Raw genomic sequence first — 25552 nt, forward strand, 5'->3', positions numbered from 1 at the left:
ACGTCAAAAAAATCGGAATTGAGTCACTTCAGGCTGCAGTGTGAACGCACCCTTTGTTTGTTGGTGTTGCAGGAACCTCTATGGCCATTACACTCCATGATTCGATAGGGCGCTGTAATAAGAATGTGGACTTAAAGGCTGTACCTTAAAACCACACTCCATTGTCAGTTATATTATATACAGTAAGGAAGGGTCTCTCCATCTCGCATAGTTCTCTGAGTTTAGGGGATAAATGAACAAATTGCTTTGAATTGATTCCTCTGTCTAATAAATGAAATAACAGTTTCTTTTCACAGGATTCATTAAAAATGATGCAAATCATGATGCTGGAAGAAGCAGAGGAGAAGAAACAGTAATTTCACATCTCAGATTTTGATATACAAGGTAAAATATTGCATCGTTATTTATCACACCAAAACATGACAGATAAAATGCAGCATGGATACATTTAAATTGTTATGCATATTATGTTACTCTCTGCAGTATGAAAGTGTAGAAACATAAAATATTAGTTTGACAAATATGAAATTAAAGCTGAATCTTACTGATTTCTTACAAGGAAATGACTTGCACTATTGCATTTGTTTTAACCTTTAAAGCAAATGTCAAAGACAGTGGTAGACGTTTTGTGAAATTGAATGTTGATATATATTTTTTTCTTTTTCTACAGCTCATTTTTTAATGAGCCATAAAAGTCTCAGACGCATCCTGTCTTACAGAGTCTTCTCCGGTAGGTGGCGATATGCACACAAAGCTGGTAATGTAATCTCCCACACAAACGAAAAGAAGACGCTGGGAAAACAAGGGAAGAAAGCTAAGGTACCGTTTACTCATCTAACAGAACCTTTTTCGTTATTTGTTGAACTAAACGTGTTGAAAATATAAACGCTGTTGTTTGTTGTAAACGTCGGCACATAGTCTAATATTTGAGATGAACACATGTAGCTGGTTGTAGTTTACGCCTTGTGGTTCGGGAAAGGAAGAAACAACCGTGTTGGAAAAAGTGACCGTCCTGTTTGTTTCTGAATTTTAATGATTAAATACTGTCACTGAATGATGAACTGCTGTGTATGGAGCCTGATGGAGATGAAATTTAAAGAAGAGCTACTGACATTTCTGACAAAACAAACTATATATAAAAGTAAAAGTATAGATATAGATACATCTATAGATGTATATCTATATATTAATAGCTGCAGTTGTTTTTTAGGTGTTGACCGAAAGAACAACAACGAGAACTTAAAGACTGCATTCCTTTTGAGTTAATATTTTATAGAGACAAACCTTTTCCTGATGATTCATTCTGTCTCACCGTCAAAGTTAACGATTAATTTACCTTCTATATTTGCATTCTTCTTTTCCAGAAAGGTTTCTTTGTCATTGGATTACTGTGGAACCTGATCATGAGTGTTTCTGCACTCTTCCTACTCAGCAGCCTTTGCCTTGTCATCACTGCTCAGGGTGTGTTCACATTCACATTGAGGGTAGGAAACCTTGTTCCTCTACATAGGTTTTAATCATCCATTGTTTTATTTATTTTATTATAGGGCAGCAGTGCTCCAAACCAGTTGGACGGCAGAACATGCAGCTGAAGGACGAGTACATCAATAAAAAGACATTTGAGGATGGGTCCACTGTGGCCTTCATCTGTGATGTTGGCTACACACCTGTACAAGATTCTGGAGTCATCAGGTGTAATGCGGGGATTTGGAGTCCTCTTCAGCTGATTTGCGAGAGTGAATATGCTTACTTAGCTACATCCTTAATGTACTTTCAGTTGCGTTCTTTGCAATATGGCTCATTGCCCAGGGTGCTACTGTGTGAGGGAGCATCACAAGTACTCAAAATCTCCCCAGTGTAAGGATAGCAAGGGATTATGTGCATACACTCCTTGTTAGTGATGCTGAAATTGGTAATTTATTCAAAATGTTTGTTTTGGTGGTTAGCTAAAGGACTGTTTCGTGTTTTTTTTGTTTGTTTTGAAGAAGAACAAGATCATCTTTAATTCAGAATCTAATTAACCTAAAATTGTCAAGTTTACACCGGATTATTTTATAGTGAGTTCATCTGCATTCTTGAAAAGTATGAAGAAAAAGAAAATTGAGTGTAGACCTTTTCTAGACTGTTTTCCCCTATTTCCTTATATTCTTTAAGACAACAGTCTAGCACAGTCAGGGTTTACATTGATTGTTAATAAATCAACAGCTTTATATTTAATATTCCACATCACACTATCAATTTAAATTCTATATATATTTTTTTCATTTACAGACCAAATGTACATTTGTTGAAAATGGCTATTTTATTTAATGTTTGGTCTCTAGACAATTTCAGTTTTAATTTTAACTGGATGCATAACAGACGACAGACATATACTACAAAAGTGCAACATCTTTTAATAATCAGATAATTAATGACTATTTTAAGATATTCATATATTGTCTTGTAGTTTATAAAAGACAAATGTTATGCTTGTGTCTTTCTATTCCAGGGTCAAACTGTGGATCTCTTGGTGAAGTGCCTAATGGACAAGTTTCCTACCCTCAAGGAACACAGTTTGGGGATAAAGCGTTGATCACTTGTAACACAGGGTTAGTAGAAGAAAAATAGCTCGTTTTCAGAGTTGAATGAAATGTTCATCTTATTCTATTTTTATTTTATTAGTTACAAATTAGTTGGCAAAAGTGAAATCACATGTGGAACCCAAGGATGGTTGGACAGGTTGCCTACATGTGAAGGTTGGTGACATTTGTTCTTATTGATCTTATTAGAAATGTAAGTTGTGTTTTTTTGTCTAATAGGAAATTTGTTTTCTAGTTGCTAAATGTCTTCAGCCAAGTGGTATTGCAAACGGTATGTTCAGTCCACAAAAGGAAGATTATACATACAGAGAAGTTGTCGAGTATTCCTGCAACAAAGACTACACGCTCAGTGGATCAAAACAAATAACCTGTGAGGAAAATAATACGTTCAAACCTTCTCCTCCATCATGCATCTGTAAGTATTTTAATCTTGTCATCTAAACCTTCATCATGATTAAAAATTAGAGTTATGCACTTGAAATTCTGTATGCATTGTACATAAAGACGAGTAAAAAAAAATTCTCACACTATGATATTAAATCTGACTGAAACAGTCCTGAGTTAGGATTACCAAATTATTTATTATTTACCATTATTTATTTTTGCTAAATATTAGAATTTTTTTTCTTTTTACTTTATTAAAATTCATATACATTTATGCTATATTTAGATTTTTGCTTTTAACTTTGGTGAAACATTTTGGGTATTTTTCTACAAGCTTCTCACAACAGTTTGCTTCAATTTGGGCCCATCTTTCCTGATTTAACTGGGTCAGGTTTGTAATCCATCTTGCTTTCATATTTTTAAGACCAATTTTCTGTTGGTCCACATTGTGATGGCTAAATGGTCCAAAATTTTGACAGTATTTTTCCCCTATTTCCTTAACTATTTTGGTTCACAAGGTGAAAAATTGGAAGACTCATTTGTGACCAAGATTTAACTTTTTGGCTGATGTCTTAGAAAGTGGCATCAATATTTCATGATGTGTTTTCTTCTGTGAAGTGCACCAGGCCCTCCTGCAACAAAACACACATAATACTGTCACCTCTATACTCCACAGTTGGGTTAGTGATGTTAGAATTGAAAACTTCCTTTTTTACTTTTCAAATGTAACCATTGTCATCTTGGTCAAACACAGGGAGTTTAATTTGGGAGTTATCTCTCCCAAATTAAAGTGTTGTTCTCTGGGTGCAATTCCAAACTGGAATCTTGCTCTGTATGTTGCCTTTGGAGTTCTGGCCTCTTTCTCTCTGTAAGGCCTTTAGCGCATGTTCATCTCAGGATCACAGAACCCATTTCCTTCCCTGATGGTATAATGGCCGGGCATTTCCCAAGTATTTTTGCTCCATTTAATTCTTTGAACCAATGGCGACTTCGGGCATCTGGAAGTTGGACCCAGTTAAGAGCCAGATGTGTGGAGGGCTATGCTTCTTTGTATGCAATTTTGCATAATTTCTTTTTTATTTTTACCCAAAGATGTCTCACCAGGAAGCAGTGTGTTTGAGGTGTTCCCTTAAAGGACATCCATTTAACTTAAACGTTGTCATTTAACCTGACTGATCTAGACCAAGGAAAGTTTAATTTAATGTGAGATAATAAAAGTTACGTGTTTCTTAAAGCATATTCAGTTGTATCTCTAGTACTGTACAGGTGTTTTCTGGCAAATATGCAAAATTGACCGAAATAATTGATGCTTTCAAAAACCAAAGTGTTAAAATACAACAAACAAAAGAAAATTCTAAATAAAACTGACATTTGGTATGGCCACCCTTTGCTTTTAAAGGGACACTTACGCACAGATTCGGAAAGAACTTGGCTAATATATTGTAAAAATCTTGTTGAGCCAACCCACAGATTGTCCTCTTAAAATCATTTTCTCTCTTCATGTTATCCCAGACTGATTCAGTGATGTTGAAATCCAGACACATTAATGCCATACTGTTTTCTTTGACCTGAAGGTAGTCGTTAATGGCATTGGCAGTATGTTTGGAGTTGTTGTCATGGAGCATTTCAGGGTGAAAAAAGTTAAATCAGAATATAATCTTAAAGAAAACAATAAATTTGTGACAGCTCTGTACATGTAAAAATGGATAATCATTAGCACATGTCTTTTATAATTGGTGCGTAAATGCACCTATACATTGATGCTGGTAGTAACACCATATACTGATTTGGATTTATTTTTAATTTTTAATTTTTTAGTATTTAGTAAAATCTTTAAAAATTAATTAAAGAATTCTTTGGGACATTTTTTTTCATTCCTGACAAAACTATTGCACAGTTGTGTATGTTAGTGTAACATTTAAAATTTTTCATTTCAGGGGTTGAGTGTAAAGATCCTGTGATTCCAAATGCAGTATATATTGACGGTTCTCGGCCTCCACATAGGCACAAGGCTACTGTGATATACAACTGCAAACATGGGTACAAAATGAACGGACAAGGTACCCTGACCTGCAACATAAGTAGCCAGTGGTATCCTAGAATTCCAGAATGCATCAGTAAGTCATCAATAACAATTATCTCCATTGATTAGGTAACTCTGAATAATCAGTGATCTCTTCATAACTTTTAAGTAAAATGATTATGGAGTACATGTAATATTACAACTTTAAGTCTCACTTCGTCCATAATTAACATCTATTTTTCCTATAATTGCACTTATCTGAAAACATAGAAACTATAGAATGGCCATCTTTCATACATATACAGACTTATAAGCAATAAACTTTTACGGTTTTACAGTTTTTCTGTTATTGTTTTGTTTGGTGATCATGAGAACTTTGAAAGTCGCCTCCAAATAAAATGTATTATTGTTATTATTTTTATCACTATCTATAGAAATCTTGTGTACACAATGTTGGAGCAGCATATTGACTTGTACATTTTTTAGTTCTTGTTAAATATTGTATATATTTTTACACGTTTTATTTTTTTCATAGCTCCTTGTAATGAGAGAACCACTTTGTGAAAATAATCCCATTATCCAATCCCATCATTTCAATTTTATTTATTTATAATATATGTCATTTTTTTACAGGCAATGGAAATGCTGTTGTAGGAGGATCACTTGGTGGACTTGGTGAGTGTCAATTTCATCTACGATGATTATTATTCATTTGCTTAGTAGATGCCTACATTTCTATTCTGTATTCAAACTAACAATCTCTATCTACTTTTAATCAGCCTTAGATGTAAAAAGAAAACTTTTTTTAATAAGACTGCAGAGCAGAAATTCTGAATTTTAAAACATATTTCATAATCAACCATTTCAGACAAATCAGTATGTCTGAAATGAGAAAGACACGCCTCTGTTTAAGCTGCCGTAGCCTTTCACAACTCTGCTTATCAGGTTTTCCGCTTTAAGAAAACCACAGCATTGAGGTTTCCTGTCACATATGCATGAGTGCAGTCAGGCTTTTTCCACAATAAGTTTGAATGTCTTAAGATAAGTTATAGGCAACATTTCTATGTTTGTGTTTGGAGGAAGTCTTTTGTTTCCTGTTTGGTTAAAGATGTCAGATATTGATGACTAACTAGACTAACTGGCTGTGAAGAAGAGCTTCTTCTAAACTCTCCAACAATTTCTTAGTATCTAACGAATGAGAATGAAGCTGTGGCTTTAAATGCTTATGTTATGTGCTATAAAAAACATGTTCATTACTTTTTTTTTTTTACACAGAATCATTCTCCTCCTCTGTTCTGCCAATCTACAGCTCCAGAGATAATGAGCTGCTTTAAGCATGTTGTCACTCTGAATACAAATAAGTTGCTTCCATCCATGTCCCCCCAACTCAATATTTACACTCGCACATAAAAATGGCTGCAAACGGATGAGCAATTACACAGTAGTACTTTGACAAGCAGAAGAAGAGCCTCCTCCACTTGCTACATTCTTGCAACAGGAATGTAGCAAGTTGTTTCTGAGTGGCAAGTCAACAACAAAACACTTGTCCTTTCCAGCAGCCATTTTACAGCTCACCTAATGTGCTTGTGCGCCGCTTGGGTTGCTAGGTAACGGCCCGCTGCCCATCAATTGTGACTCAGCAATCTGGAGGTTTTTGAAACGACTCATTTTTCCAGACACCAAAAATCATTAACTTTGTTCATTTTGGGTTTTTTGGGGAGCTGCTTTTAGAAACAGTTGAGACCCAAATGAAAGTATAAAATATACAAAATGTGAGTTTTGCAAAACGGATCCCCTTTAAAATGAATCTTAAAAATAAAAATAGATCTAGATGCATTTATAAAAGTTGTTGTTCAAAGTTGTTTTTTTCCCCCCCTCTTTCTCATTATTCTTGTTGAAAATGGCTGTTTTACAGGTTTAAACATTGCCCTACTAGTTGTTTAAAGAGTCTTGTTTGTTTTTCTTTTTTCACAGTAAGCATCACAGTCATGTTGGTTCAAAATTACTGGATGTAAGCGCATCATCTCGAGTGGAGGTCTGTCCTCTGACTGTACCTCCCGTCCATGTGCTGTGCAAACTTTGTCATGTCTTGGGAACTTGCTTCAAAGCGGCATCCTGGGACAGAAGTAGATTCAGTTCTGTCTCTGTTTGATTCATTCTAGATATAATCAATTCAGCATCAGCCTTGGCCTTTGTGGTCAGATTCACATGTTGTCCTAAGTATGTGCAATTAAGATGTTTGAAAATCTTTTTTTTATATACAAGCTGCTATTCTAAGATTTGAGTTCATGTATTATTTTAGTCTGAAGCTTTTACAAAGTAAGATTGCTGCTCAGAAAGTTTCATTTGTTAAAGAAATATTCTCATTAATATGAAACGAATCATGTCATGAACGAGTTTTGTGTTTCTAATGGCTGATCACCAGTCAGTCCTAAAGATCCAGAATGAATTGTTGAACAATCCATAGTGCCTGAACAAATATCATACTTGATATGCCTGAATGAAAAGATGTTAAGTATTGTTTTTTTGTAATCTATGTCCTTAAATGTCTTTGATGTTAACCCATTTCTTAGCCAATCTTAGTGTTATACTACTGGATAAAACTACATATAGCATAGAATATCAGTTTCTATGTCAAATTAATTCAGGTTTTATTTATTTCAGCACTTTTATAATAGGAAAGTATTATTTAAAACGGACCTTTTTTAACTTAAAGTCATTCTATAATCTTATTCCCTCATCAAAAATGTACCTGGAGTGTTGCTTTTATTCTTTCATGCATGTTTAAGACATTTGTTAATCTCTCGTGGCATTAAGCTGCAAAGTCAAATTTATTTTAAGTCATGTGACATCAATTTTTACAAGAACTGAAGGTAACATAAAATTTAAAAATACTTTATATCAAGGAGATACAGAGTATTATTTCAAGGATTTAATCACTGGAATTAACCTGGATCAAACGGGGAAGTTTGAAAACCACTCTAAGTATTGCACTGGTTGTACCTTTTATTTATGAAATATATTTAAAAAAAATGTTTTTTTCTGTATTTTGAGCAGACCAGTAAAACCCGTATTGCTAAATGTATTAAATAAAAAAAACCCAGTCGTATTTATTGCTTGGTATTGTGTCTATTGACTGCAGCTTGCTCACACCTTACTTGTTATGAATTTCTCTGTTTGGAAAGTAATCAAAGCAATAAATCGTTTACATGCTTCATTCATGAGTGCAGTTGTTACGTCTATTGTTACATTTATTGTGTATTTAATTCAAAGATGTTAGGAGAACACTCATACAGTATGGGGAGAATTTAAAATTAAAACTCCTTCGTAAAATAGATTAATTTAAAATCATACTATTATAATCTAATTGGATATCAATGCAATTCTATGAAACATAGTTTTATATTCGGTAGTCTTTGCTTTGTTTTAACATGGGAATGTTTATAGTGCTGTGACATGTTTTTGTCCCTGAAAGATAGTTTTGATATGTTAGGATACATTTTTTCAGTGTTTCAGATCATCAAAAAATATTTTGTCAAAGAACCCGGGTAAATACAGAAAGCACCTTGTTGTATTTAGAAAGGGGAAGAAGCAATTATATAAATATGGAATCAGACAACTGGCACATGAGTGGGTTAGAAGTTACCTAAAGGACACAAAAGAGTTTGTAAAGGTTAAAATCTGCTTTATACAGTATAAGTTGTGGAGTACCTCAAGGTTCTTAGATCTATGCTTTTTCTTATGTATATTAGCGTTATCACCATGGTTTCTAAATGTCTTAAGCGCATCTTATTCACGGATTAGACATCTTTTTTCTTCACTAGAAAAAATATTTAAAAACTGCAATACATAGTTGGAAATGAATCTACAAATATTTAGAAAATGGTTTGATAGAAACTTAAGTACTTGTAAAACAAAATTTAGGATAGTTTGTATTGGTACAAAAAGTAGGGCTTACCTGTAAATGTCACAAAGGCTAGACTTTATGTTCCACCAGATTTTGGGGGTTATTGTTCAACAACTCCATTAAATCCTCTCTATATCTGAGTGTCGCAGTTGATTAAATATTCTTGTGATTTACTATTTTCTTACCCATAAATGTATTGTTTTCATTTGGTTATCGTCTCAGATCCTTTCCTCTCAGCAGACTTAGACTTGCTTGGTCTGCTCAAGGAGAGCTGAAACTGGAACACAGAGGCTGTGGTACCTGGAAGATCTTCCATTATTTTTTAAAAACAGCAACTGTCCTAAACCTCAACATAGATGATGGCAACATGAGAGACTCATTTGAGAATGATGGAGGGTTTCATGTTTCAGTGATGCTGGTTACAAACCTTCAGTTGGGTCTAGAAGTCATGTTAGGCTTTTTTTTTTGCAAGAATAAAATAAACCACCAACAATTTTACATAGAGTACAAATTTATATTTTTGTCATGTTACAAAATTGTAAATTGCATGTGAGAGACAAACTAAAAACACAAAAAAACTAGCTACTTCTTTTACAGCTAACATTAGGAGGTATTGTACAGTTCTTCTCAACTCATTTCTACTGCTGAAAGGAGTGTGGTTACACTGACCATTCATCTGTACAGTACAGTGTTTCAAGAACAAGTAAACAAGCTTAGAACAAAGGTAGCTTTCCAAATATAAACAGAGCAATGTTCTGAGGCCTGCCTTCCTCTGTGAACTTTAACCTACTTTAGCTACTTTTGAAGATCATTTTAAACAGTGAGTGCCACAATCTTAAATATATATTATGCCTTTAGACTAGTAAACCTCCCAAGTCATAAATTTTCATTGCTGTTGTAGTTTGTATATAATTTCGTCTTTGGTAGTAAAAGTTGTTTCTTCGCTCAGGTAATTATTTGTGAATATATAAATATTTACTTACATTCTTAGCTGTTAATTGATTTTCTTAAATTTTATATGAGTAACCTGCATCAGCCTTAATGCTGAGTCCAAATATGCATGCCCTGCTTAAAATATGTACTATCACCACTTTTTCAATAAGAATTTAACTAAATAAGATTTATTTGGCAGTTAGTGAAATTCTGAAAATACCAGAGATTAAAACATGCCTTTCAAATGATACATTAAGGTACAACGCACCTTATCCAATCTATATCTACAGCTAGACTTGGTGTGGGGTTTGCTAAGCTTGATGGACATTCAATGCCCCAATATTATACTGCCACCTCGTGGATAAAAAGAGGAATAGCTTCAAATATAAAGACAGGACAGTTTATTTCATACTTCTTAAAATCTAACATAACCCCTCTCCACATGCACATCAATGTAGCTTTTCTTAGTTTATAGCCTTACTGTCAAGTTTCACTCCACCCAATCCAAGAAAGGCCACAATGCAGCAGTTTCCTCCTCAAGGTATGACGAGATCTGTCCTTCATTGTAACCGATTTCAAATGGTGCTAGAAAGAGAAATGGACTCTGAACACCAAAAGAAATCGGTCAACCTTGGAGAGAGGACAAAGGGACTTGAAAAGTGAAAAGCATCTTGGTAGACATGATTTGCATCTCAGAGACTTGACGTTTTTTAAGGAGTGAGCCTCAGAGAGTCGTTTGTGTTTCTTTACACCGTCATATCTATGGTGACGGGCTTGTTGTTGCTTCTGGCTTCTGCCAGTGGAATGAAACACTTCCCACCCAAAGAACACTGATTTCAAATGGTGCTAGACAGATGACAATACTCTAAGCCACCATCTGAAACCAGCTTCCAAAGGGGGCACCTCTGGTAAAACCCATCATCAGAGTGGAATATTCAGTGGAATCTGAAAAAAAATATAAAAAGTGTTAATTTAAACAGAAATTAAATAAACAGCTTTTTTTTTACATTCTTTATCAGACATGATTGGACAAATTGGAAAAATACCCATGCCATAAAATTGGGGCATGGTTTTGTATGCAGCCCATCTGATGCAATGATGGTAGAATCACCTTTTGCTGCAACTTCAGCTGCAAGTTTTATGTGGTATGTATGTAGGTTTGTCTAGCAATTTTGCACATCTAAAGGCTAGACATTTTTATCTATTCTTTCCAAAGTGTCTCAAGCTCAGTTGGACTGCTTGGAGATTTTCTTCAAATATCCACTTTCAAGTGTTGCAACATATTTTCATCTGGATTTAGGTCCAGAATTTGGGTCACTCTAACAACGGCATATATTTTTGATCTACACTAGTCTATTGTCGCCTCCCAGGCACAAGTGTCTCTAGCAAGTTTTCCTCCACAGTTGTTCTGTATCAACTATGTACACCATATTTCTCAGTGATAGTTTTATGAGTCTAAAAGAAGTAAGAAAACAGCTTGTAGCTGTCATGTGAATGAACATGTTGAAGTTCAAGAATAATTTTCCAATAACTTGCCTCATCTACTTATACTTATTGTAGCTACTACAACATATCTAATAGATACAGTAAAAGTAGAGTTGGACAGATAATGGATTAATCCTGGAAGCAAATCCACATGTTTTCAAATCTGCAGTAAGTCAAGCTTGCTTAGTCATACATAATGTAATCTTGTTGAGGTGTAGGTGTTGTATACAAATGCATATTTTTGTGGATGAAAACTAAAAGTCATTTATTTCACTCTTTTTCTGCAGATGTGAATTATGCATAAACCAAACACCCACAATACTGTGACTCAGAGATGCATGGCATTTACTCACAACAGAGTTATACACAGGTACTCTGTTTCAGCTGACATCAGTAATATTTATAACACTGCACCGTTGGGAGCATTAGAAGTAAGGTCAAAGTTAACAGCTGCTTCATTTGGAGACTTTAGCACCTAAAACAGGGCAGTTCAACACTTTTGTGTTTTACCAAATAAATTAAAGGCACATTAAACAACAAGATGAGGGTCCAAAGTTAGGCTTTCAGAGTCTGTCAGGGATCACCAGCAGTGATGATTCAGGTGTAATTTGTCAAGGAGGGCACTGCATTCCTCTGTTATAATATCAACCTTAAAGGTTGGGTGACTGGTGAAGCTCATGATTTGGGTCAGCAGCTGTTTTTGATTTCAAAATGGCTCATTGCCCAGGGCATTATTGTGTCAGGGGGCAGTGCGGAAGCTTCAAAAGGAAAAAGTTTTCCGTCATGTGCCTCGCGGACATGCTTTCTGCTGTTTATTTGCATATCCAGCCAACATAGTTATGCAAATAAGACGTGGTCTAAACACTGTACAAGAAAATGGGAAAAACTTAGCCTTCTTTTATGGACTCTAAGATTCACATTCTTAAATTTAAAGGGCTATTTGACTGTTTTTGTGTACTTTGGACAGCATTTGATCATCTAGTTGAAAAGCTATAATGCAGATCAGTAAAACCTGAACTGGCTTTTTGTACAGTAAACAGAAAATGTTTAAAACTGTTTGAAAGAGAAACCCCTTCATTCTATTTGTGAAAAATCTAAATTGAACATGTCTTTTTTAATCATATCATCATTCATAAATACAAATTCAGCGACAAGACAAGAACAAAAGCCACTGTTAATAATGTAATCAAAGATAGATGGTAGTTACCTTTTCGTTGATTACACGTTAATCAGCAAAACACAGATTCATTCAGGGGTTTGACCTTAGTATCAACCATGCAAGGACCTCCACTGACCGCCAGCATGAGCTCCGGGGTGGTTTAAGATTCAGGTTTATGGAGTCTGGTTCATAGTCTGCTAAAAAATATGAATTAAGGGAAACAGATGAAGTAGATAAAGACATCAAAACCAAATGATTAAGTGGAAAAACACTGTAAAAAAAGCACCCGTGTACTTCTCAGTCACTCTTTTCCCTCCAACACACCCACACAAGTCATCTGATATATAATCCAAGCTACATGGATGTGTGAAGGACCAAACAACAACAGCACATGCGCTCTAAATGCTTCCTCTGTGTTGTATACCTCTGGCTTACAGGCTCACCTGCAGACAAACGAGATTAATCCCGTTCTCTCTGTCGCTTTGGAAGAATAGAGGATAGTTTGTTCGTCTCCAGCCGCAACAAGAGGAAGCGAGAAGGGAAGTAGCAGTCAATTGCTGGTAATGAGAGCCATGACGCAGAAGCAAAGCTACAATGCACAGAGAGGGTGGGGCCAGGACAGGTAGTGGCCAGATCACTGACTTGTTGCCAAGTACCTCAACTAAGTAGAAAACTAGCCAACCATCTCTAATTTCCTTGTTCTTTACCCCTGAAGTTTTCACTGTTAATATACAGGTGAACAAGCTATTGAGAAATCAACTGCTTTTACAAACAAATAAATCAAGCGAATCCTGTCGCAGCCGAGAAAATTCACAACAGCTTCTTTCCCACAGCATTTACGAGCCATTTATCAGGCTTCAGGTGGAAAAGGCCGAGCCGTTTGTTTCCGTGAGGGAGTATTAAGATGTTGTATTTGAGTCTGTTTGCGTGGTCGCCACAGTGACAGCTCTGATCAGAGGGCCTCCCCGGCCATAGGTGTCTGATTCCTTTGCCTGGCTCGCTCCACCCTGCCCTGTCAGTTTTCTTTTTCGGGTTGTTTGTTGCTTGTGTGCTACTCGACCTGTTGTGTAATGCTTATAAAAGATTTAAAGGGACAGGAGGCCTTGGGAGAGTGATAAACGACACATTCGCAATGAGACTGCAGAGCACACAAGGGAAATCAGTGGGGATAAATACAGGTACATATTTAAGGAGAAACTTTAACAAAGCAGTATATTTTTAAGTTTGCTCTTGGAGATTTACTGCTGTGTTAAAATTCACTGCACATAGATCAGCAATTAACTGATCAAAACTTGTTTTGTCTAATATAAACTGATTGTGTACAATGGCACTTTACAGACCTTTAGTAATTCTGCATAGTTCTTTATACATCAATCAGGCATATCATTATAACCCCTGGCCTAACAGTGCACCGGGCCCATTTTTTGTAGCCAAAACAGGCCTGGACTTCAGAAAGTGTGATCCTTTCCTCAGCAAATGAGACTTACTGCTCCAGCCCATCGTACAGATGCTCCATTGGATAGAGATCTGTGGCATCTGGAGACCAAACCAAGAACTTGTCTGGTACTAGTAGACCGTTCTCAGCCTGGTAGCAAAGAACTTTATCCTTCTGAAAGAATACACCAAAGAAAACTGTTTCCATGAAACCACACTCATCCCTAATATAAGATCCTAAAGCTGGTTAAAAATGCCCATCATATGATGATCCAGTCTTTGTTTGAAAATCATAATAATATTTTTTGCAGTAATTGCTCTTTCATGCAGTGGTGAGCAGTAACTTTACTCTGGATATAAATAATTAATGACTTTTCACAGCAGGAAGGTCTATAAATGAAATGATTAAACAAGTGATATTAAGCACATTCTTATATCTTCTTATATTAAAGAAGAACTGTACCAGTTTCTTCAAGAGAAATTGGAATCTGGAGTGACAAGTCAAAACTTTACAGAAAACGGTGATCAGAACTGAGTCATGAAATTCTGTTTGTCAGCTTAGAAATTTTGCTCAGCAATCTAAATATGGCATCCATTTAACATCAACAACCTCCAAGAGTTGCTACATAACGCATTGCAATAACTCTATAGGTATTTAGTCTCTGTCTTCACTGTAAAGCAGTTTCTCAGATACGGAAAGAGGATTTTTTTCTATGAAAATACAATCAAGCTCTTCTTTCTCTAATAGTCTTTTAGCGCTTGTGAAAATCTGGAAATGTCAGGTTATGTTTTTGCAGATAAGACTAAATCCTCAGGGCTTCACATTGTAAGCACCACAGTTAAGATTCATTCACTAAAAATTTTAACCAAAGGTGCGTAATGGTATAAAGTACGCTTTGCCATTAGCACAGGCAGCAACTGCAATGCAGAACATAAGCAGCAGATGCTCTTTGAACGTCTCAGAAACGCTGCACATTCTGCATACTGGGGATCAAGCCAGGAAAAACATAAAAAAAAAAAAAAGCCCTCTCTCATCTTTGAGCTTTTTCTGAAATTTCTAGCATGAACAGGAAACGCTGTGCTATAACCAGCAGATTTCCTTTACTGACAGTCCAGAGAAGTCTGAATTCAACGGGCTCTTTAGTTTCCTAGAAAGGAACTCATACGTCACTGAGAATTCATGGGAAGGTTCCTGGAAGAGTGACTCACTTGATACGAAATTGTGTTATTCCTCCTCCTCTTACATATGGAATGAAGAGCATCTTCACATGTCTTGAATAATGTAATTTAAGTATATAGGACATTGCATTTATCATTGACATTTCTTTAGTTTTCTGCATCCAACATCAATATATGTCAACAATGAACCACAGTGAAATAACCAAGTCATGTATTCACAGAAAAGTGTTCCAGTGAGTGCTTAACCTTACTGTGAGAAAACAATGCGTCCCAGCCAATCAGAGGTTGAATGTCATCTGCCTGTTGTTTTAAGCCAATGAAATGCTGCTGTGCTGCTTGTGAAGCCTGGGAAGCTCCTCCCATCCAATGAGATTGGAGCCTTGGCATGAAGGCTTGTGATGCAGCAGCTTTAGGAAGTCCAGTCCAGTGCGTGTACACTGGAGAGAAGCCAAAGCTAAGTCACAAAAAAGAACAAGGTTTACAACTTTTCTCTGTTTTGGCCCATCTCAGCACCCCTCTGTGCTTCCTCTCCACCTATGTTTTTCTCTTTCCTTCCCTCCCTCGCTCTCTCTTCCTCTTCTCTATATGTTTCTGATCCAGAGCCATGACATTTAGACCTCCTTACCCCCTCCTTTCTCCAGGAGACGGATAGACAGACAGATAGGCACACAGATAAACATACTGAGAGGGGAAGGCAGAGGTACTAGCCGGTTGCAGCGAAGTCCAGCCCAGAAGCGACTGCGTCACCATCTCTGTCTCTCCTAACTACGCAGAAACAAATGTGTCTCGGGAAGGGTTTTGCCAGATCCCAATGGCTCTGGTGGGTGAAAACAACTCGCATGATGAAAGTAACACCAGATACAGAGTGGTATGTGACAGCAACATACAGCAGCCTCTGCTTCCAAGTCCGGATGCTGATTCTTTCCATCAACTTCAGCAGAGTTAACCAGAAGAGTCCAGAGCTGGTTCTATTTTAACACAGACGCACATGACGCGACATTAACAGCCAGATTTATTATGTAACTTCACTTGAATTGCTGTATGTGTTACCTGACTGCATAGTAGGAGGGTCAGACCGCACCGTCATTGATTATTTTAACCTATTTGCAAAAAAATAATCACCCATATTCCTCGAGGAGAGAGCGAGGAAAAACAGCGCTGTACCTCGATGAATTCTTTGAAAAACATCCGGGACTGAATATTCGTGCTGTTAACCTGTTTGTCGCAACCAGCGCCACCTAACCAACCAATCAAAACAAGCTCTAGTAAGTAACTGTGTCAAATCCTCAGCATCCATGTTGAAACTCAGGCACCAGCTCACAAAATCTACGCAACACACACATATACACGCGCACACACACTCTTAATGCAGAGCACATCAAAACTACCAAGGAAGAAGAAGAAGAGGGCAGAAGCTGAGGCTGTCCGAAAAGCAACGTGCCTCCTCCGGGTGATGACTCTGGGCGTCTGTTATCTCAGCTTCTGTTTCTCTCGACATGAAAAAGTGACGTAGCAACTAATCCGAAATCACTCTCTTGCACTGACTCGGAGTTGCTCTCCCTCGCTCTCTGTATCTCCCCTTCGCTTCCTTTCTGCTCACCACTGAAAAGCACACACACTCCTTTTATTTCCATCTTGTTGCAACAGCAGAACTGCTATTAGATTGCTACGTCTAACTCACACACACACACACACGCGCACTCACGCGCACACACACATATACCCACTGCCAGACAAACACAACAGAGTCTACTCAAATGCGTACGTACGTGCGCGCTCACACAAACACACACGCAGCTGTGCACACGCGCGCATGATCACACTATTTCTCTTCCTGAGTGTGACGCAGCACTTAATTCTCTGTGCTTTTTTTTTTTTATGCCACTGTTGTGGCTTACACAAACGCAGCTTCTTGATCAAGCTGAGCCAGAAACACACTTGCTAGCTGTCACACAAGGCAAGTGGGCACGAGCAGACTGCAGTTAAAGGGACCCTACCACCACGAGTCTCTGGCCCCCCACTCTGTGATGTGGCTGAGTCCTCATCTCCCCCCATGTCCCTTTCTAAACAGGTCTCTCCCTCTCGGCTCCTCTCCTCTCTGGCGCTCTGCTCCCGGCTACAGACGCACTCAGGCTCCTGTGTCTGAGCCGCCTTGATCACCTGACAACCCACTGGTTTTAAAGGCACACCATCACCAGCGTGTTTATCAGTTGCGTAAGCGCTCAGATATTGTTTTTAATACCGCCTGATGTGGGTCCGACTCAATCTGTACCTGGCTTACATGTTACTGTCACAGGTACGTCGCTTTCAGCATCATGCTCAGACAAAGTCTTTGTTGATTTTACTTCTATAGGAAAGTACATCACATGAGGCATGCATGTCTGACACTTCCATGATTCGACCAACCACATGGGCTTCCTCTTCAGTGCAACCTACCATAGATTATCCCTAGAGAAAACACAGCACAGTTTCATCCAGTACTGTAATAAAAAGAAAAAACTCAATTCCCCTTTAGTTTCAGCTACTTTCAGACAAAAAAAAAAGTTGAACGTTTCTTACAATATTCCCAATATTCTGTGGTACTTTTGTGATAACGATAAAAGTGATGATAAGAACTATTTATTACTTCTACTTTAGGTAACCGTGTCGCTGACACATCAATTATACCCCAACAAACTCAAATACTGCTTTTGAAAAACATACTAATTTATAATATGCTTCCTTAGGACATAAGTCCTATATTTCTATCACCAATAATAAATTATTCAAATTTCATTGTTATGTATTGATACTCCCATTGAACAAACAGTGGATAAAATAGTCAAAATAACGACCTGGAGAGTTTTTGGAATTTTAAACACCATTAATTGGAATTTATCACGACAACAATAAATAAAAATTCTTATTATGATAAGACGTCTGTCTCGATAAATGATAAATGCTCACCTTTACTTTCTATCTTGTTGCTGAAAGATTAAGCCTTTTCAATCTCTATAGGCTTTATTTCAAAATTACCACATATGTAAATCCATCTATCTTTTCATAAACTTTTCCATAAACCCACCTGAACTTTGGATTTCTGCCCATTTTCATACCGATGCTCAATTTCACATATTTACTAATTATATGGCTTCTGAATTGGTTGTACTGGGTTTTATTTAATAGTATCAGAGTTAAGGGGATTGAATATAAATAATTATTCCAATGGACATATATGTACCACTTTGTGTTGGTTACATATAATACCAATAAAATACCTTTTCTGGCTGTGATGTGACCAGTTATGAAAAGCTAAAGGGTAATATCTACTTTTGCAAGGAACCGTGATGAATAGATAAAGGAAAAATTAACAGATTCATATGGAAAGTGGGAAGTTGTGTTGTCTTTAAACAGGATTGTGTTCTCATCTTATAAATAGTCTGTTTTGGCAGTGGTTATTTTAAGCATTCAAGCTGCAGCTGATGTGATTGCTGCCTTACCTTGATTGGACGATTTGCTTTTTTGCTCCCAACGTAAGTGGGTCAGGGGTGCTGTAGCAGTAGGGAAAAAAAGATACAAGTTAGACAGAGTTAAACTTAGACACAGGCAATAACTTTAGTATTAACATTTTTTTTATGTTCACGGGGGAAAATGTTTTAACTACTTGTTTGCAATCAGCCTGGCATTTACATAGGAGCAACAAGCTTGATTCAGTCTCTTTTATGGACTTGTGTGCTCCCAGCAACAAAGCTGTGCCTTTTGGGTCTGTCAGTATTTCTGAAGCATAAAGCCCTCTTTATTTGGCAAGCTGAAACACAAGCTTTGTCCTAAAAAAAACAACAACAAAAAAAACAAAAAAAACAATGGGTAAATAAACTCACTGTATCAGAATTATGCTAGTCATTAGTAAAAAATAAATTTTCTGAACTACTGATTATGTTTTACCCTTAGTTTGGATCTGCTGGGAGACGAAGTGAAGACAACTCTGCTTTGGAACCATTTTTAACATAATAAAATGTCTTCTTGTTTTATCTCCTGACAGCCAGGTCCAGAAAGCAAAACAAAGAAAGGAGAGCATCTTTAAAAGAATCACCTTTCACCTGGAGCTATAAATGAAACATAAATGGGTCTGAGTGATCAAAGCATGTTTGCCCTGTGTGGACTGAGAGTATTGATCTGTGGACGGAGGTTTACCGGCCCCTTCCAGGATAAAGATTTCAGCAGTCCAAAAGTGCAGTTCTACGCGAAACAACTAGAATGAAACAACTGAAACACCAACTGTAATGTGTTTTATTGAGCTTTGGTGAGATAGTCTGCATCAAAGTGGCACATAACTGAAGTGGATCCAAAAATATCCATGGTTTTCCCTTTTTTTTCCTAGTAAGTTCTAAAAAGTGTGGCAGGCATTTGTAATTAACCCACCGAGTCAACATTTCTCCTGCAATTATCTTTTTAGTAATTAGGTGATTTCTGAAGGTATTTGGTTGCACAGCCTTTTTATTTTTGGGCTAACAGAGTAAATGGGGCTGAATGCAAATACAGGCCTGATGTGTTTTTATGTGGAACGTTTCGGAGGAAATTCATATCATTTTATGCAGACTACTTTGTATCGGTCCATCAAATAAAATCTCGAAATTCACTGAAGTTTGAGGTTACAAAGTGGCAGAACATGTAAAAAGTTTGAAAGCCTTTGATTGTACAAGTACCTGAAAAGTAGGTTTTATGTTAAAATATTTTCATTTCAGGAAAATTGGCTTTGTTGATTCGAACCAGGAATAAAAAAAAGTGCCTTTTGTTCACGCTGACACACACGGCAACAGACTTACTGATGCATCCACGTGTCGACTCTTCCTGTCTGCTATTTTTGCTTCTCATCCAGCGGACAGTGCGTTAATTTTAGCCATGTCATTTATCAGCTGTTCCTGTTCCACTTCCTAAACCTTAATCCCTGCATTGGAAAGATGCCCAGTCAGCTCTATTGACATTGTATTTGACTATTAAAGGAACAATAAGCACAATTCCAGAAATAAACCATGTGTATTTTTTAATGTTGTGGATAAAATGCAGTTACTATTTTAGTGTTATTAAAATAAAAAGTGTTAACATTGCTGAATTAAAATATTTATTATCGAAATAGAAAAACTAGCTTGTACATATAATTTAAAAAATTACTGCTGCACAGTCTTTTTTGCATTTCTAAATAGGTACGTTTAGAAAAGCCATAATCTTTAATAAATAGTAAAAAAAAAAGCATACTAACATATGGTAATTAAATATCCATAATAAACTTTTTTATGAATTAATATCTAAATATAAATGAATACATTTATATATAGAAGTAGTTTTACAACTACTGTTGTTTATTTGTCCACGGCCACACCCTGCACATGAAAACTGAAACTCATTCAGCTTTGCTGCACTGCTGCTATTCCTCCAGTGTGTTCTCATCTTTCCTTCAATGTAGAAACTTTTTTTGTAGAGAGAAAAACAAAACGCAGTTGTTATTGCTTCTGAAGCCCCACCCCCCACCAAAAATAAATAAATAAATAAATAAAATACAGGGTCATATTATTGTTTTACCTCAAAACAGAACAGATTGTTCTGACCTGAAATTAAGTTAAGACTAAAATATTCACTCACCCCCTTTTCCGGTGCTTGGTCTCGGTTTACTTTGTAGCACTGTATCCTCCCAGGATGAAAACTGACTCATTTCATTAAGTCAGTTTTTGTGTAACTTTCTCGCATCCTGTACAAACCTGCAGAAATACGCCATCCTGTGTTAAAGAACAGTATTGCTGAGTGGTGGTTTGTTTACATCGGGAGGGAAAAAGAAGTGCGTATGAAACCTCTGGATGGAGGGAGCTGAGTCAAGGTGCTGGCGCAGCATCAAGATACACGAACAACTTTAAACTCTCAACTTCTTCTGTTTTACTCTTATAAGTAGAAGCGCGTAAACTTTATAAATAAAGCTGATTCTGACTCAGAATCAGCTTTTTATATATATATATATATATATATATATATATATATATATATATATATATATATATATATATATATATATATATATATATATATATATATATATATGTCTTCCCCTCTCGATAATAACGAGGGGGGAAGAGGAGACATAATCGTGGAATCTCATAGAAAATGCTTACTGCTTTATTCCCTAAATAAGTAAACATCTGGGAAGTCCAGCATATTTATTTCTTCCTCGGTAACTTTTCAACTTGCCATTGTAGTTAACCGCAGCTTCGCATTGAATTAAGGGTCAAATTCCGCAGGAGCAATAAATAAACCCAAATATTTTTGTTTGCAGAGATTACGCAGATCCACATGGATGCACCGTGCTCTCACTCTCGAGGTAAATTGAAGTGCGCAACATCCTCCCGCAGCAGGATGCATCCAGCGCACCTCTCCATCCCACCCAACTCCTCTGACTGCCTACAGGACGCAGGTCCGCACGCAAATCTGATCTTTTCAGTTTTCACGTTTTAAGAAAGCGTACGACTGCAAATGCTGAAAAATGCTGAAAAAAAAAAAAATTTGAAACTGCGCACATGATTAGTCACGGTCATGCCTAATTGATTATAGGTTTCCACTGATAAATAAAGACGTTTAAAACAGTTTTGTGGAAAATGATGGCGAGGATTGACGAGTAAATTATATAAACATGCTGTGGAAAAAAACAACAACAAAAAAACAACAAAGTAGAGCACGTTACCAAACATCATTACAACAGCACCGCCCACAATAGACGCACTCTAACCTATATATCCATATAGATAGATGATTCAGTGGCACAGCAAAGCCATAAATCAGAGGGTGAAATGTGTTACTCACTGCGGTCTCGTCATCTTGCTGCTCTGTCACCGCTTGTGCTGTAACCCCACACCAACCTCTCGGCTTGTTATTCAGAACAGAGTGGTCCCCCACTGCCCTTACGAAAACCCCAGCCCATCGACATTTTCACAGCAACACCCGCAGGCCACGCCCTCGCGCACACACCCCCGTCCAACCATTGGATGACGCTGCAGAATGCGTCGACGCGATCACATGGTCGTGACGCATGTTTACAAACAGGCGCAGAGCGGAAGCGAGCCCGAGCCCATGCATCCAGAGGAATCACGTCTATTCACGTCCAGGTGGTTGAAATCAACGCGCTTCATTTGGATTCCCTGCTCCTCTCCAGTGCGCGCTCCCAATGCTTGGGAAGGAAATTCTGTCCGGGATAACGTATTTGGCATGACACTTGTCAGTTAGGGAATTGGTTTCCTTTTCTTCTTTTTTCAGAGAAAGGCTAAAGGCGTTAGGTTGTTAGCTCTGTCTGAGCTAATATGTTGATTAAAGAAAAAGCAATTGCAGTGACTAGTGTATACTTTTGGTTGTACAACTTAATAATCACAGTCACACATGAGGTTTGTCATTAGAAAATTAGCTGCTGGGGCACAAGCAAAATAAATCTTAAAAATATTTCTTAAAGTTGTTTTGCAGGATGCCTGAAAGTGAATCAAAGCCAAAATCACAATCGAAGCATTTGTTAATTTATACTATTACGTTTATCAGAGTTTATAGTAATTTCTAATTAGGAATCTGTTTGATTTCCCTGCTTAGACACAGGCATGTTTTCTCAGCTACTGGCTACTAATATTTATTTTGCCACCAAAACAATCTGAGGATCAAACATTAAGATCAGCTGCTCTGTAATAACTATTAAAAGCTATTTTATCATTGGGGTTCGCAAAACTTCACTGTGAATTTACCTGGACCCGTATAGATTGGTCAGAATTACCAGGTGGGTTTGGCATGGGAACTATAGCTGATTTGAACAAACCATATCTACTTGGACAGAGGTGTCCAGAGTGTGATCTACTCTGGTCGTCCCTGGACTGAAGGAAACTAATTTGATCCATCAGCATATCGAGACTTTTTGTTTTAATTCAGGCAAAATTATTGCTGAAAAATCAAAAATACAATAGTAAATATTTGATACAAAGCAAAGTATTTATCTCTTAATAACCATGCTTTTTGCATTCTCTTTGATTTTATGATTTTAGGATCACATCTATCCAGTGACTTTTACTACAAAATATATTGTGATGCAGCCAAGTCCGTTTTTAATCAGTTTATTGAACTTGGCTAAATACAGAAAGGATCTTCAAAGAAAGATGGACCCAAATCCCATTGTTACTGTTGACAATAGACACAATCTTTTTGTCCTTTAATCTTTTTTAATGAGGGCAAACTGGATGTTTCTCTTTTATTAAAGTGAATGTACAAAGATAATTAAAAATCTACAATGATTTACAAATCACTCATCATCAAAATACTGGACTATTTGCACTAATAAACTAATTAATTTCTTGTTTATTGTTCCAAACATAAAACAATATCATATTTGTTTTTCGGGAATTTAAGTTTTTAAATAAATTATTATAATAAATATCTTTTGACCCGACGGAAATTTTGACATTCACTGCTTCAGTTTTTACAGTGTAAATAATCACACTCTTGATTTGTAAAGTTTCTTTATAAGAACTAACTTATTCAAGCTCCTTTAAAAGAAACCATCATGTGTGACTGAATTACATTTGAAAGGTGTCATCTGTAAAGCCTATATGTCCAGATTCATCCTTCATTTTTTTGTTTCATGTTGCATCCTAAAATAATGTCTTAATCACCTACTGGCTTAATTCCACAGTGCGAAAAGTAATTTGAACAATTAATAAAATAATTACCAACAAATTATGCTCAAAATAGAGTATTAAAACTTTAATAAAATATTCCCATCCTAAAAAAATACACATTTTGTCCAAATGTTTCCATTTGTTGTTCTTTATTCCTAAATGTTGTGACAGGCAAATATATGAAAAATGTCATGACATTTAGCGAACATAAGCTCATTGCAAGGCAAATTCATTTTATTTATATACACATTTTGAACAACATGGCAATTCAAGGTGCGAAATGAATGCTAAATGTCCCCAAAGTAGAGCATTTGAGACGTTTGGCAAACTTAATTTCAGCTTAGAGTAAGAAGTTTGCTCCTGTTAGCACAGCAGGGGGCATCCTAACCCAACAATTTCATGTTTCCACAACATTTATCCACTGCATGTTCTATTTCTTTTTAATCCTTAACCTTTTTCTGTGGTCTTATTTGAAACAAAAAACAAAATAAATAATAATAGCCAAAATATAATTTTATGTTTTATTTTTTACACAGTCTTTAAGCTACATCTCTAATTCAAATGTGATGGCTGAAATACATCTGCAGCACTAATGTGATGTTTTGCAAGGTTTTCATTTTCTGACAGTTAATCCTAAAATCTTTCACCTGGAAGGTGTCATGCTATCTATTCTATCACTGGAAACACGAGACAAGTCTCTTTCCATTTCGTTTTCTGAAACAGATGTTGGTAACAGACAACAACAGAACAGAAACCTGACCAAGTATCAGTTCAGGATTTTGTTGTATTTTGTTGTTGAGGTGTCTATGGAAACTAAATGTAAAATATGGGTTTTCTTAGGTTTAATCAGTCTTTCAAGTATATTTATTTGCTGCCCGTTAGTCCCTTGGAAAATTCCAGTAAAATGCTTCATTCCAGACAGATGATCCACAGAAACTGCAGTTTTACGTGATAATTTTACAAACATCTGATAAAAGCTGTTCAGCAAATGGAGGCACATATGGATGTCTGCTTGGAGAACAACATGTACATAATTTCCTCGCGTGAATCACCCTATTGGGCCCCATTTGTTTTACAGGGTAAATCTCCCTTGACTGGACCCCATCTTTAAAATTGTTTTAAGACTTTTAAAACTTGTTTCTTTCCAGTTGTCATGTGTTCCTGTATCTTGTTGCAGAAGTGCATTGGGGCCCCTTCCTCTGCTGTCTTGTTGAAATGTAGGTCATTCCTCCAAGTTCATGTGGAGAGTATTCCTGAAAATTTCATTTGGTTTGTCTTAGAAATATAGTTCCACCATCACAACTGACTACTGGGATTTGTTGAATAATGTCACTGAGTTGTGTTGGCTGACTTTGTGAGGGAAAAAACATCTCCGTTTTGTATTTTATTTCCTCCACGTTTTAGGAAATACTTTCAAATATTACGCTTTTTATGTCTAAGTGTCTCTGCTCCAAATTGTTGATTTAATTATTCACATGACATCCAGAAACTGCGCTGCAGCTGCTGTCACACTGTTTACTTTCTTTCCATATTGACATATTTGGAGAAAAAAAAAACAACAAAAACACAATATATGTTGATCTAAACTTGAGGCCTCGTGCCTTTTGTTTAACAATAAGTCCTGATAACCATTTTGTGTGTGTATACAGTATATACCCTGTATTATAAAGTGTATTCTGTGCTCCCACTCTGAACAGTGCATGTGTACTAAGAGCAGTGGTATGGAATTAAATTGTTTTGCAGAACCATGAAATGTTATATTAATTTTCAAAGACATCTCTGATTTATTTATCTAAT

The 25552-nt window shown here is 36.6% G+C and overlaps 1 protein-coding gene and 1 long non-coding RNA gene across 2 annotated transcripts; one reads left to right on the top strand and one right to left on the bottom strand.

Moving 5' to 3' along the window:
- The first annotated feature begins 729 nt into the window (after nucleotides 1-729).
- On the top strand, nucleotides 730-8206 carry LOC106920496 (membrane cofactor protein-like). The gene is made up of 9 exons (XM_014991524.2): nucleotides 730-819; nucleotides 1365-1461; nucleotides 1548-1736; nucleotides 2492-2591; nucleotides 2665-2738; nucleotides 2818-2997; nucleotides 4904-5083; nucleotides 5623-5664; nucleotides 6964-8206. The coding sequence occupies exons 2-9, from the start codon at nucleotides 1404-1406 to the stop codon at nucleotides 7002-7004; spliced, it is 864 nt and encodes a 287-aa protein (XP_014847010.2). The 5' UTR covers nucleotides 730-819; nucleotides 1365-1403; the 3' UTR covers nucleotides 7005-8206.
- A 1183-nt stretch (nucleotides 8207-9389) lies between these two features.
- Nucleotides 9390-22269, bottom strand: LOC106920495 (uncharacterized). Its single transcript, XR_001418832.2, has 2 exons — nucleotides 21912-22269; nucleotides 9390-20821 (listed from the first exon to the last, which is right to left on the bottom strand). It is a non-coding gene; the product is annotated as an uncharacterized LOC106920495 (long non-coding RNA).
- Nucleotides 22270-25552: the final 3283 nt, after the last annotated feature.

This window comes from Poecilia mexicana, unplaced genomic scaffold (genome assembly GCF_051168715.1).
Source record: "Poecilia mexicana isolate PSO_F unplaced genomic scaffold, ASM5116871v1 scaffold_7, whole genome shotgun sequence".
In the NCBI taxonomy this organism is placed as follows: domain Eukaryota; kingdom Metazoa; phylum Chordata; class Actinopteri; order Cyprinodontiformes; family Poeciliidae; genus Poecilia; species Poecilia mexicana.